Raw genomic sequence first — 15,202 nt, forward strand, 5'->3', positions numbered from 1 at the left:
CATTTAGCTCCCTTCACTTGGGCTAGAGGCCTGGTGCCCAGGTGAGTGTGTCCATTCCCTCACCCTCTGTTGGCTCTGAGGTCAAGGTCATTGATGCCCATTTCTCCCATCTCCATATGCTTCAGGTAAGTCCTGAGGACCCCACTCTTGGAAGGAGAGGGAAAGGAAGAAAACTCCCCCCCCCCAACTTCTTCAAAGGCACATATAAATCAGCAGCCAAGGGGAACCCCTTAGATTTTTTTGTCACCCAAAGTAGGCAAGTCCCTATCCTTGGGGGTCTCGAAAACTGGCAGGTAATACCAAAGTTCCCTCATCTTGCTTGATTGGGGGCCCAGCCCAAGGGAGCTTGAATATAAAGCTCACAAAGCAAGGTAAGTTCAAGTCTTGGAACAGTATTTGGCATGGTTCATTGTTGGCTGCAATCATTGTTAGCAAAGCAGCTCCACCCAGCTAGAGACTAGAGCTACCACCTTGCAGTTCACAGCTTGGGCTTTGGAGGAAAGTGTCTTGGGTTGAATCTAGTGGCCATTTCCGCTGGGAAAGGGGTGGGGGTAGGTGGGGTGGGAGTGTGACACCTCCCCCAGGAGGGAGGAAGCTGAGCACTTCTGTAGGAAGGGCCCAGTTCCCCATCTAGGTCTGCAGGGACTGGAAGGAAGAGCCCATAGCTGCCAGGTAACCCTTCAGGTGGCCACTCCAGGGCAAGAAAGCGGGGATCCTTCATCGGCTGGGGGTCCTTCCTTTGAGGCTCCCATGACCTCCCACCCCATGTCCTCTGGGGCTGTCCTGGCCCATAGGCTCTGTCCTATGCCATCTCCCCGCCCCCAATTCTCTTTCTGAGGCAGTCTCCCAATCTAACCCCTCGGTTCCAGTCTCTGGAGTGGGCTGTGTACCCCACAGCATGGCTCAGACACATCTTGGGCAGGCCTGCCTCTGCCCCTAGAGTGCGCACACTCACCAGGCCTGTGGCTTCCTCTTGCCCAGCCCGCGATGCCGCCTCCACTGGGAGTGGGGGCTGAGGTGGTATGTCAGCTGCCGGCACAGCTTCTCCATGGCACCCAGCGAGTCGCCTTCCTACAGAAGCAACCACAGGGTCAGGTTCCGCAGCCAGGAATAGAGCTACCAAACCACCTGTAGCCTCCCTGGCCCTGCAAAGGAGCCTGCGCTGCACTGAGAACCTGCCACGAAGACTGGACACGGAGCACCCATAGCAGAGGGCTGTGGTTGTGAGCTGAACTGGGCAATGTTTTTGTGAATGGCGATCAATTTAGTAAGGATTCTTTTGAGGAAGACAAACCAGGAAATCTGATGACAATGGGTTGGAGCTGGGTAGGGCTCAGCATGTCCAGTCACTCTTAGGGCCCAGAGCTAAGCATTTACTCAAACTTCCTGAGCACTATTGCCAGACTGGGGCTAGAGCCATGAGCAAATGTTCTTATGTGTACATTTTACATAAAGAGGAGAGGGAAACATTTTTATCTACATCTCTCTCAAAAACAAGAGAACAAAAGTGGAGACCAGTCTTTTGTAGCTACATTTATTCACCTGTGTTGGCATTTGCGATTGAGACCCTGGAGAACAGGATACTAGAGCGATCCTAATTCCCTCTCAAGGGATGTCAACAAGCAGGTATTCAGTGGGTGTCAAGTGGCTGAGTGTATGTTAGTGTGATTATACACTATGATAAAGTGGCATATATCTTCTTGGAATGCAAGGTGAATGCAACATGAAAATCCATCGTTGCATTAATATACGATACTTACAGAACCAAAGGAAAAAGTATTACAACAGATAGAAAAAGTACTAGACAAAATTCACATCTTTTTTATGATCAAAAGACAACCTCCACAAACAAAATTAAGATCCACTCAGCAAACAATGAATGAACGGAAGGTAACTTCTTCAACACGATCAAGGGCATAGATGAAAAACACCCATGGCCAGAGTTACACTTAGTGGTGAAAGACAAAGCTTTCCCCCAAGACAGGAACAAGACAGCCCTGAACACTGCTATTCAGTATCACACTGAGTGCAACATTATGTTGCCAGAGCAACTAGGCAAAAAAAGGAAAGAAAAGTAAAACTATTTGCATATGAGACTACCTTATATATAGGACACACACACAACTATTAGAAAACAACATCTGGCAGAATGCAAGATCAATATACAATTTTTTCAAACAATTACCAATGAACAAATTAAAAATGAAATAATTTCATTTATGATAGCATTCAAATATAAGATGCTCAAGAATAAATCAAAGAAATGTAAGAATTGTTCACTGAGAACTACAAAACATAGTTGGGAGAAATTAAAGACCTAAAGCTAAATGGAGAGACATGCCATGTTCATGGCAAAGAATGAACACTGTTAAGTCGGCAGCACTCCCGCATTGATCTACAGATGCATGCAGTGCGATCCTTACTTCACGGCGGGCACTTCCCCTTCACAGCCCGTGCCACCGAGTCGGTTCTGACTCACAGGGAACCTCTGTAAGAGCAAAACAACGCCCAGCCCTGCACCATCCTCACCGCCATCCCTGTTCCTGTGCTTCAGTCTGTCCTGGCAGCCACGGGGTCAGTCCATCTCAACAAGAGCCTTCCTCTTTTTCACTGCCCCTCCACTTTACTAAGTAGATGCTCTTCTAGAGGGATTGATTGGTCTCTTCTGATGACATGTTCAAAGGATGCGAGATGGAATCTCACCATCCCTGCCTCTAAAGACCATTCTGGCTCTACTTCTTCCAAGAGAGAACTGTTCTTTTGGCAGCCCATGGCACTTTCAGTATTCACCACCACAACTCAAACGCATCATTTTTTTCCTTCGATCTTATTTGGTGTCCAGATTTTACATGCACTTGAGGTGACTGAAAATACCATGGCTTGAGCCAAGCACATCTTAGTCCTCACAGGTAACATCCTTGCTTTTCAACACTTGTAAGCGGTCTTGTGCAGCAGATTTACCCAATACAACACACTGTTTAAACTCCTCTTCATATCTAATGTGTACTATACATTATAATATATATCATTGGTTTTGCTTCTGTAGAGGACCAAGCCTGCCACGGAGACACTGAACCATCCTAATCGTGGCCTCGTGTGTTGAGTGGAACGTGGATTGGATCACTGGGTTTTTGTTGTCAGATTTTCAGAAGTATTTTTCCAGGCCTTTCCCCCTAGTTTCTAAGGCGTGGCATCACAGCAACCTGTGCCCACCACTGACAAATGGATGGTTGTGCATGGAGTGCATTGGCCAGAAAAAAAACAACAACTGGGGTTTCTTGCCTGGAAAGGGAGAATTCTACCATTGAACCATTCATGAGAATTCCTTTAGCATCCATTTAACATATTCCAGGTTGGGACTGCTGGACTAGATAAAAATGCTTATAAAGTTCTGGTAAGTGGAAAGAGAAACTAAAAGCAGAGACCCCTCTGTGGGGCCCGGGACAGAGTTGGAGAGAAGAAGGTAGTGGGAAAGGAGAGAAGCAGGAGAAAAATGGCCTCTCTAGGGCCTTCAGGTCAGAGGAAGACAGGGAGGGCATGCCTGGGTGAGGTTCATCTGAGCCGACCTGAGAAGGCCCTGAGTTGTTTGGGGTAGTTGAGTGCTCAGATGAGACCTAACTAGGGCTGCTGTCCTCCCTCGGGAGACCTTTGGATTCTGGCATCAGCAGGTCTGACATGGGGCCATGGAGAGGCAGTGTGGCTGAGTGAGCCTGTGTCGGAAGCCTGGAGCCTGGCGCAGCAACTGTCAGCAAGGCCTGGGCTCACCATGCCTCCCTCCCTGGGCCACACAAGCTCCCGCCCCTCTTCTAGCCACAGAGTCACAAGGAGAAATCTAGAGAATAAACAACAACAAAAAAATCTCTGAACAATTAACCTGAAGAAACTGAGTTAAACTTATGGGACTATTTATCTTACTCATTTTGGACCACATAGGCTTCCAAATGAAAATTAGCTGATTTTTTTTGGAGTGTGTGGGGGTGGTGGTGTAGGAGGTGGTCCTCCTTTGCCCCACTCACTCTCGATTATCATCCAGTAGGCAAAGCTTTGTGAGGAAGAGATTTGTCATTCTAAAATTGATGCTTTATTTAAAAACCACGTCTTCTCTGCACCCTTGAGTGTCGCCAGTGTAGCTGGACTGACCTGCGGACCTTCCTATCCTCCAACTACCATCTTTGGCCCCGGCCTCTAGGATCTCCTTGGCTCTCACAAGCTGGGTACGGCCACTTGGGTCATTCTATTCTCTGGCTCCTGAGCACCCCCGAAGGCTTCTTCCCTCCAATTTGACTGCCGGCTTTCTGGGGCAAAGACTTCGACCCCATACACACATCACCATATCCTACACACATACACCATACACTCGGTAAACAGATGCTGGATAAAGTTTCATGTTTTCAAAATGTGGTGAAGTGAAATTTCTTTTGATCATTTTGGGGGCTCTTACAAGTCTGATTACAATCCACACATCAATTGTATCAGGCATATTTGTACATATGTTGCTATCATTCTTTTCTGGACAATTACTTTCTACAGAGCCCTGGGTATCAGCTCCTCTTTTCCACCCTCCCTCCCTGCCTGACATTTCTTAATATGCAAACAGGGTGTGTTTAACACAAGTAGAGGGGATTGGTTGGCTTTCAGTACCACCCCCTTGGCTATAAGGAGCACATTCAAGAACTCTGTGTGGATTGTTATCAGAGCTGGAAGAGCCCCAAATAAAATGATCTTTAAAAAACAAAAAAGAGCTCTGTCTGATGTGTCAGAGGCCATGGAGACCAGCTGTAGCAGACTGTGACCTGGAGTCTCAGGGGAGCAGCACTGAGACTGTGGGGTCCTTTCTCATTATCGCGCCAGAGACTATGGAACTGTGGGACACGGTGACAGGTGGGCTGGCTTCCTGACCCATGGCGGCCAAGGCCATCTGGCTGAGAACCAGAGAGACTTTGCTATGATGGCTGAGAGCAACGAGGCCAAGAGACTGAGTACAGTGACAGGCTCCTTCCCGTGTGCGGACCCTGACTTGGAGTGACCTATTAACTGCCTTAATAAAGCACCTTGGAAAGAGTGTCTGAGTTGTGTGTGACCGGTGCAATGAATGGTCACACCCAGACAGATGTGGAGTGGCAGGGAGGGGATCGCTGGTGTCAGAGTAGGGGAAGAAGGCTAGCGTGGAGGCTTGTGTGACCCGTCTCGTGGCAAATGGGGAAGATATGGCCCCTTCATCACTATTTATTACAAAAAGGTCAGCTCCCTCCATTTCTTTCCCTCTCCTCTCCCAGTCACTGTCTGGTGCATGTTCTCATCCAGTGTTTCTTTCCCTTTTTTTTCCTCATCGGATTCTTCTCCTGGCAAGCGTGACAGCAGACGATGCCCACCAGACAATCTTCCAATGGGCCGGACGGAGCCTATGCACAGGCAGGGGGCAGGGCTGGTGGGGAACAAGAAGGAAACTCCAGGAAGGGGAGAGGAGAGAGGACATCCCCCAAGGTGGGAGCTGAGGGCTGCGTAAAGAAGCAAATCTGAGTGGGGCACTGGAAGCAAAGGCAGGCCACAGGCTCTGGAGGGAATTCCTTTAGGCAAGACCTAGTTCTCCATAAGTATCACTGCTCCTTATTGTCCTGAGCCTTCAGGTTAGTAAACTTGTAGCCAGGCAATTACCATAAATACTCGAGTATAAGCTGACCTGAATATCAGCGAGGCACCTAATTGTACCACAAAAACTGCATTAAAAATGTGCTGGAAAACTTGGCTTATACACGAGTATATATGGTATGTTGGAAACACACTCTCTTCCATTGAGGCCAAGACAGTCCCTCCCAACCCTATAGGACAGGGTAGAACTGCCCCTTAAGTTTCCAAGGCAGAAACGGTTTCTGGAAGGAGAAAGCCGTCTTTCCCGGGGAGTGGCTGGTGGTTTTGAACCTCCGCTGTGGATTACAGGACAGTTGAAATATCCGCTTTGTATTTTACCACCCCTGTCTCCCTTTCTCGGGAGAAGTGGGTTTGAACTGCCGACCTGAAGATGAGGCTCTGCACTCTCTTGGAGATCCGTAGCCATGAAAACCCGCTACCGGGCTGCCTCAATGAGTCCAGGAGTCAGAATCAGCTCCATGGCAGGGAGTTGGGTTTGGCTGGTTTCCCCTATCCTTAGACAGGAGATTAAGGGGGACTCTTGGTCAGGCCTGAAGCAGGCAGCCATGGGGTGCGCTGTGGGTGCAGGATCCCCTTACATTCCTGGGAGCCTTGTAGGAAGGACTCACTGTGACCGCCTTGTCACGCCTGCCAGACGTCAGTACAGAGGATAGAGATGGTGGTTGGGGTGAGCGGAGGAAGTGACTGTAAGGCTCAAAAGTCCCTCCATATTCGCCCCTGCGTCCACTCTGAAGTCCTGCCCCACGGCTGACCCCGTAAAAGTTCCGCACAAACAGGATAGACGATGCCTCTGTCAGAAGCCAGCCAAAGACAGAGACGACCACGAAGACCTCAGCGCACCGATGTCAATCAAACAAACTCCTTGTGCTCTCCTGGCGCCACGGGATCAAGCCCTCAGCCCGTGTTTTCCACCCGAGGGGCCAAGTGCCCTCATTTCCGTGCGCTGTAAAAGAGCACTAGTCCCTGAGCCCAGGGCTGCCGCAGCCTGTCGGCACCCAGGCCAGAAATCAGCTGCTGCTTGCAACCCACCGGGCTCATGACCGAATTGGGTCTCTTCTCTGGACGTAGAGACGAGACTTAGAGTGAGGAGGAGGAGCTAGGCTTGGGCTTGGGTGTTCGCCTTTGGGAAAAGGCGGGGTTGGGGAATGGCCAGGTTAGGAGGGCTTCTTGGGACCTCTGGCGGGTGGATGGGGCTGGGGTTCAGGAGAGTTTGGAGCTGGGCACGCTCCAGCCTCTATTACACCCCAAGAAGGAGCCCCAAGGCCCAGGGGAAAGCATCAGAATCCAAGGGTCGAGCAGAGGACACTGGGGGAAAGCGGAGGAGGCGGCGGGCTTGGCGGCCTGGGCTCGGGAGGGCCGGCGGCAGGAGTCAGGGTGAAGGCCATAGGAGAGAGGATGGGAAGGCAGCACATGGGGTGCTGGGTTTGGAACGTTCCAGCGGTTCTGCGGTGCTGGGGAAAGGGGCGCCCGCCCCGGTGGGGGCTGGGTGCATGTGAGATCGGGGGTGGGGGTGTGGAGGCGGGCGCTGACCCTTTGGGCAGCTCTCTCAGGGGGGCAGGTTGGCCTGCCTCGGGGCTGAGAAAGGCTGAGCTCGCCGCCCACCCGAGGAGAGCCGGCCCCCAGGGGTGACTCCCACGGCACTTGCTCCAAAGCGGAAAACCGATCTCATTTTCTGGCTCTGCCTCCCACTTCTCAAAACCCAGCGCGGCGGCCTTGGCTCTCCCTCCCTCCCAGGCTGGGCGGCAGAGGCTTCATGAGGACAAAGAGTCCCCGCAGTGCGCCCTCACTGCCACGCGGGGGCGGCCGCGCGCAGGGCGAGGCGCAAGGTGGCCGTGGCCCTGAGCACCCCCAGGAGATGCTCGCCTTAGACACAGTAGGCCTGGGTTCCTCATCAGCACAGCGGGAACAGAAAATATGCACACGTGTAGAGTGGACTTGAGACCACTGAAATACAGGTACAGTGCTTGAAAGTTCCCTTAGACTGGTCTGCATGAAAATGTCGGGGAGCTAGTTTAGGGACGCGGGGTTGTCCCTGCCATGCCTGCAAAAGGCTGCCATAGAGGAGGTTGGAAAGAAATCAAGCAAACCATCAGACACCTATGAAGATCCCAAACTGAGCATACTCATACTCAAGCCCGCCCACCGGCAGGTGGGAGGTACACCTGGGCGCCCAAATTAGTCCCAGGCTCATGACATCACACAGGTGGGCCTAACTCAGCCAGTGGGGTCGACCAATACCATCAACTACGCCTCCAGAGTCAGAGATTTGAAATATCTTGGCTGGGGGAAGGCCTCTTGCTTTTCTTAACCTGCTCCTCAGAGACAGGTGGAGGTCTCCCTCCCTCCAGCTTGGGAGCTCATGCGCCTGCTCCGGGCCTACTCAGCGGTCACATGCTCTTAGTCTTTAGGGTTCTTGGGCTTCTGGCCTCCCAGGTTTCCTCAAGTACTGCACCTGTGGGTACTCTTTCCCACGTGGTTGTTGGTGCCCAGTTGTGAAGCCATGTGCATCTTCCTTCCATGCGGCTGGGCACGCTTCCCAGAAATAGCATGTGCCCTTTTGAGAAGGTAACACATGAATTTTGTCTTGTCCTTCATAAAAACCCACTTGGATCACAAAACGTGCGAATTCTTTGAGCATGCATAGCAAAGAAACGAGGTATAACCCACTCCAAAAACCTAACAAAATCACAGCGAACCAGAGAGTGAGGCAGAGGAGTGTGGGAAGGGGTGAAGATAGAGAGTGAGGTGGTGAGGGGATTAGAGTTTAAATTCTGAGCAGCCCGGCTTACAGAAGGCTAATTTATCTTCAGCCAGCTCGGGAGGGGCAGTCTTTCTTAGGGGCTCAGCTGGGTGTGTCATTAATAAGACAGTATTGGGGCATCACCTAGTCATGCACTGACTGCCTTGGCCCAAAGGCCCTGGACCAATCTTGTAAGCTCTTCTATGTAACATAATGTACCTGTCTCAATCATGACCCTGTTCCAGCTTCTGTAGTCTCATCTGTAACTGATATTTTGATCGGCCACTAATCATGAATTCGTGATTTTCCTTTATCCCATGCCTGATTTGAACTTCAGGCAGCACGATGACCTTGTGTTAATGGCCTCCCTCATCTGGATGATTTGCTGTGTCTTTGTCCCTTTAAGACTTAAAAATGATTTAAAAAAAAAGACTTGAAATTGATTTTTTAAAATGCTCTTCTTAAACGATATTTGAGGTTGTACCCTAAAACACGAGGAAAGGTGGGATGCGGATTTTGGCTGCCTGCCTGTCTCCTGGCCCCACACCTGGAGGGCAGACGAAGGCATTTCTTGGCACAGACAGTGGGAAGAGTGCCTGCCGTACAGGCTGTGAGTACAGGCTGGAGTGGCACCTCTCCAGACCTATGCAAGGACCCGCCTCAAGACTGTTTCCCAGACCTCTCACTGAGCTGCTGGGAGAGGTGCATATGGCCAACCCCTAGGAGGGGTCATCGCCCCCAGATGGCTCCACCCTCACACTGCTCATCTGTCTCAGGCACTTTTGTCTACTGCGCTGGGAGCCAAACAAGCACAGCTCTCCATGATCAACATTCAAAGGCTCCATCCATTCAACTATCCATCATCCTTCCTCCCATCCATCCATCCGTCCTCCCACCCATCCGCCCAACAGTGGCTATCCTGACTAGCACGTACTGGACACTGTTCCAGATATGAGGGGACTTAAATCCATGGGGAAATGGAATAAAATATATTGCATTTTTTCTGTGAACTTTCTGAGACTCCTTATGTTGATTTCTGTCTAAGCTCCTTCCCCCAGCCATTCTCTGACCCCTCTGCTTGGGATGTTGGCCTTTACACAACTGCCCACCCAGTTTCTCCCCGAGTGTCCAGTTGGGTGCAGCTAGTGGAAACAATTGGAGAGAGACGAGGGCAGGGTTGGAGAAGGGCGGAGGCATTTATTCTTCTCATCCTCTCTGCCTCAGTACATGTGGTAGCCCGTCTCCAAGATGGCCCCAGTGATCCTTGTTTCCTGGCGTGTATGTCCAGTGTAGTCCCCATTGGGACTACAGTCTCCAGTGTAGTTCTCATTGTAGTACGTGTTGGGCTGCTAACTACAAGGCCAGCGGTTCAAACCCACAGAGAGGTCCACATGAGAAAGGTGAGGTCATCTGCTCCCGAAAAGATTTATGCTGTTGGAAACCCTCAGGGGCAGCTCTACTGTGTCCTGTGGGATTGCTAGGCATTAGAATTGCCTTGAAAGTAGTGGGTTTGGATGTGGGAGTCTCTCTGACATTTTCTCAGGGTTCATGGCTGTGATCAATAGAGTATGAATGAAGTGATGGTATGTGACTTTCTCAAGACGAGGCTGTCACAGACACTACGGTCTTTTCCTTGCTCTCTCTCTGACCATTCGCTCTGGTATAACAAGCCGGCTGCCATGAAGTGAATGAGGATGCTCAAGCTGCCTTAAGGAAGGGCCATGATGGCAAAGATCGAAGGCCCCCAGCTAACAACCGGATGGTGTACGGTCTTGGATGTGGGCTCCTGTCCCGTCCAGCCTTAAAGCACCTGCTGCTTGGCCCAGTGTCTGGCCTGCAACCTCATGGGAGACCTACACTAACCCACTCCTCACCCGCAACGCATCCTTGTGGTCTCAGCCACTTCAATCTGGGGGTCATTCGTTATGCGGGGCAGATGATCAGCGCTCTCCGGAAGAGGAGCTCGCATCCAGGGTCCTCGACACGGCTGCGGCCCTCAGTGGGAACAATTTCCTGCCGCTGCTAGTCCTGCGTATCTCAATATCTCTTGTTATCCTGCCCACAACTCTGGAAAAATGTCTGCTGGCAGCATCCTACAGATTCACAACAGAATGTGCCACCTGCTTGCTGCCAGGGCCCGGGCTAGCACGGACAGCGTCTCTTGACCCCGGGGCGCTCATATTCTAGTGAGGAGACAGGCAGTGAGTTAACATGTAAACCAGTACGCAAGGTGCTTCCAGAAACTGAGAGGTGGTACGAAGAAGTAAGGAGTACATGACCCAGAGCCAAGGCAGGCGACCCAGGGGAGGCAGTTGGCACGGGCTCCGGGAGGCAGGGGTGGGCTGGCTGTGAGAGGAACTCAGAGAGGAAGACAGGCTTTCTACCCCCATCAAGTGCGACGATCTTGGAAACCCACAGGGGGAGCCCTACCGGGTGATGATGAAATGATTGCACAGGGGTGAACTTTGAAAGAGCCCTAGGGATCTTTAGGCCGCTTAAAATCAAGGCTGGTGGTTGAATCCATCCATTGACACTAAGGAAGAAAGGCCTGGCCATCGGGTCCTGTAAAGATGACCATGGCTGGGAAAACCGTGTGAAGCAGCGGCACTCTGTAAGCCCCGGTCGCCATGATCTGGTGTCAATTCCACCATGACTGGGCTGGTCCAGTACCGCCCTTAGGCCACCATGTGGGGCTCAATGTGAGAATCTCATTTTCCATGTGGATCCCAGCCCATGTACCCCATGTACTGTCATCCACCCACCTGTCCGTGGAGACTCAGGTGGTGCTAGGAGCTTCTAGCTGATGGAGATGGGCTAAGAAGAAAGGTCTGGTGATTGCCTTCTGAATATGAGCCACTGAAAGCCCCGTGGGGCTCAACAAATTACGGAGTGGGCGGAGGGCTGGGTAGTGCTGGGGGTGATGTCACCATGAGTAGGGAGCTGTCTCAACTAACAGTGGACAGTCCCTAACCTCAGGCAAGTGCACGTGTATGAAAGCCCAGCTCCCTTGCTGGACCGAGGCAACTCCACGGCACATGCTGCAGAGTCCCCTTGGCATTGGGCTGAAGCCATGGCCCCTGGAATTTACTGTCCCACTCCAAGGCTTAGCTTCCCCTCCCCAATCAGGCTTCCTCAAGGGCGTGTCCTTAGTAAATCATTTGTACAGAGATCTTCATTTTAGTGTCTTTGGGGAAGCAGAGCAAGGAGGCCTGGTAGTACTGTGGAATAAGCATTGGGCTGTTAACCACAAGTTCGTCGGTTCAAACCCACCAGTTGCTCTGTGGGGGCACATGGAGGCTATCTGTTCCCATACAGAAACCCTAGATCAGGTCACTAGGGCTCAGAATCGACTCGATGGCAGTGTGGTAGCTGTTTTCCGGCAGGATTAGATTTGGTGGGGCTGGGAGACTTCATGATTTCTCGCTAGATGAGGAACTCGTCCCAGGGTTAGTTTGGGGTAGAGAAAGGGGAGTGGGCTTAGGCACTCTCTGAGTACAAAGTGACCCCGGGGAGACCCTGGTGGAAAGGTCAAGGAGCGAGCAGGCTGATGATGTGGAAGTTGGGTCACAGAAGCAGCCCTGGGTGACCCTGAGTGTCTTCCTGTGTGGCTGGGGGTGGGGGCATCCATTTCCTCTGGGGGGCAGTTTCTGACTGGTCAGGGTATCTCCCGGTCTCTCAGGAACCTGTTGCCCTTCTCCTGCATACCCCGGCCCTGCCAGTAGGAGGCACCGAAGAGTCCTCAGGCACCACAGACAGGGAAGGGGCCACGCCCCCAGGGCAGACAGCACCTCTTCCCAAGGGGTTCCTGCCTCAGCAGAAGCAAGGTGAGTGCTGCTCTGGGGGCCCCGATGAGGGGCTCTTTGTACCTGAAGCCCGTAGTGTTCAGCTTTGCTGTGGTCTCTGCAGAATGAACTCAACCGAGAAGCTGCCTTAGAAGTAACATTCAGCACCCTTCCCATTAAGTGGGGGCTGGTGGCCTAGTGGTTGCGTGGTGGGCTGCTAACCATAAGTTCTGCAGTTTGAAACCATCAGCAGCTCCTTAGGAGAAAGAAGGGGCTTTCTACTCTCGTAAAGTCTTTCTAAACTGGTAGGGGCAGTTCTACCCTGTCCCCCAGGGCCTCTATGAGTTGGCAACAACTCAATGGCAGTGAATTTTGTTTTGCTTTTTTTTAGGAGGGGGGGAAAGTGGTGAGTAACAGCACCTTGGGAAAAATGGGCTCTACCTCTGTCCCCTTCCCAGCTCCAGGAATCCCGCAAACCCCAAACAAGGCCACTGCCACGGAGTCAATTCTAACTCAGAGCGACCCAGCAGAGTTCCAGAGGCTACAAATCTGTATGAGAAAACACACACACACACACACACAGACACACACCACCACCACCACCACCACCCCCTCCCAGGTCCCTCTAGTCCCCACCTGGACTAAAGGGAAGGTTTGCAGTGACAGGACCCCAGGGCCCACCTTTCCCTAGCTCTGAGGTGGTCCCAACTCCTGGGCTTGCTGTGAGCTGTCAGCCCCTCTCTGGCCCATCACTCCGCCCACCTGAAGGCAATTAGGCTCATGCTGAAAAAGGCAGAGAGTGGCCCCTGCAGGTTCTCCCCAAAAGCCCAGCTGGGGGCTCCTGGTCATGCTGCAGGCTGGGCCAGGAACAGTGAGGACGCTAAGCCCCACTGGCTGCCTGTGGATCCTGGGACTAGCACCTCTCTCAGGTTGCTGGGGTTTGCAGTCCACTAACTTTCACAGCTACCCCTCTGACCCTCCCACATCTGAGTCCAGCAGCCCTGCTCTCTGTTGGATCCCACCAGCACCAGTAGGCCGACTCAGTCCCCAGTCCTCCACGGCTGGCACCCACCTCAATCATGAACCCAGGTAGTGCCAGGAGCCAGAGAGGGCCTAGGACAAGGCCACATAGGGAGGTTTTCTAAGGTGCTAGCTCCCTGGGAGACAAGTTCAAGTCTGGGCCCAAGCTGAGTGATGGGGTGGCCTGAGGGTCGTCTAAAAGGGGACCTCCCCTCCTCTACCCTCCACTTCTGCTTGGCTTCTAGTCCTCACCAGATGGAAAGGAGGGAAGGAACTCCGTCCTCCCCTCCCTGGCCAGGGTGCAGCTGCTCAGCCCTGCCGAGACTGCGGAGTACCAGGAAGGCCCCCAAAGCCAGCAGGAAGAGGGCCGAGTGAGCTACGCTGAAACTGGAGCACACACTCATCTCCTGGTGCACAGCCCACTTCTGTAAGCATTTTGGATGCCTGATTGCACCCTAGGTTTGAGGTCTCAAACCCAGACCTTCTACTGTCAAGCAGGAAATGAACATGAGAGATGCAGACTACAGGGAGTGGTGGGGACTGTGGCAAACTGGAGAGCCTCGTGGGGGTCTCACATGGTCCTTTTGTGCAAATCATGAAAAGGTGTATTCAGTCCTGTACCACAGCTTGTGGCCTGGTGGGTACAGAGAGGGGCTTCCCCTCACCTGCCCACTCCCACCTCCCTGTTTGTAGGTCTTCGTGCAGCTCACAATCCATCCAGCTCTAGCTGGTGGGTCTGGCCTCACATAATGCGGGTGGTCACACAGTGCCAGCCCTTCAGGTTGCTGGAGTTTAATTCCTCATGTGCATTATGGGATGATGAAAAAAAAAATACTGTTTTAAATGTTGGAAGTGAACTCAGACTTAACATGTCCCATGAAAGGGTCCCTGGTCGTGCACTGGGTACAGATTTAACAACAAGTTGAAAGGTTGGCGGTTTGAACCCTCCAAAGAGCAGCTCCAGAAGACAAAGTAAAATATTATAATGAAATATGCAGAGATCTAGAAGCTAGAAAACCCAAAAGGACAAATCTTAAAAACTGAAAAAACTCAAGAAGAAATTCAAGCCTCGAGTTGAGCTATTGACAGACTTTATGCACAAAATATTAAATGATGCAGGAAGCTTCAAAAGAAGATAGAATACAGAGTCACTGTACCCAAAAGAACGGGGTCCACAGTCCACCATTCCAGGAGGTAGCATAAGACCAAGAACCAAGGAGGAAGGAAGAAGGCCAAGCTTCTCTGAAAGCATTTGCCAAAAATAAAGCTCTAGGAATGGATGGAGTCCCCACAGAAATGTTTCAGAAAGCTGCTGAAACAATGGAGCACTCACACCTCTATGTCTTTGGAAGACAGCCACTTGGCCAACTAAGAGATCCATACTTGTACCCATTCCACAGCAAGGTGCCCCAACGGAAAGCTCAAAAGAGAGAATATCATTGCCATCACATGCAAGTAAAATTCTGCCGACCATCATCCAGCAGAGGTGGCGGCAGTCCAGTGACAGGGGCTGCTGCAGGCAGCATTCAGAAGACACCTCGGAACAAGGGGTAGCATGGCTGATGTCAGATGGAACTTGGCTGAAAGAAGAGAATATTAGCAAGATGTTTACTGGTGTTTTATTGACTATGCAGAGGTATTCAACTCTGTGGACAATAATAAATGATGGATTGTCTTGAGAACAATGGGAATTCCAGAACACTTTGTTGTGTTCATGAGGAACTTGTAGATGGGCCAAGAGACAGCTGTGCAAACAGAACACAGGACTACTGCTTGGTTCAAATTTTAGAAAAGGTGAGGGTCAAGGTTTCAGTATACCCCCTCACCATTCTTACTCCATCTGTGTGCCTAGCAGATCATCAGAAACGCTGAATTACATAAGGAAGAATGCAGCAGGAGCACTGGAGGAAGACTTAACAACCTGTGATGTGCAGGTGCACAACCTTGCTTGTTGAAAATGAGGAGGACTTGAAGCACTTGCTGATGAAGATCAAGGATGGCGGTCTTCAGT

At 51.6% G+C, this 15,202-nt stretch overlaps 1 protein-coding gene across 1 annotated transcript in view; it reads right to left on the minus strand.

The window, feature by feature from the left end:
* LRRC75A (leucine rich repeat containing 75A) overlaps positions 1–15,202 on the minus strand; it is a 59,126-nt gene that overhangs the window by 5,908 nt on the left and 38,016 nt on the right. Inside the window, exon 3 of the mRNA XM_075561043.1 lies at positions 956–1,071. Within this exon, the coding sequence (XP_075417158.1) occupies positions 956–1,071 (116 nt within the window). The remainder of the gene's footprint in view (positions 1–955; positions 1,072–15,202) is intronic.

The sequence above is a fragment of the Tenrec ecaudatus genome, chromosome 10, assembly GCF_050624435.1.
Source record: "Tenrec ecaudatus isolate mTenEca1 chromosome 10, mTenEca1.hap1, whole genome shotgun sequence".
Taxonomy (NCBI): domain Eukaryota; kingdom Metazoa; phylum Chordata; class Mammalia; order Afrosoricida; family Tenrecidae; genus Tenrec; species Tenrec ecaudatus.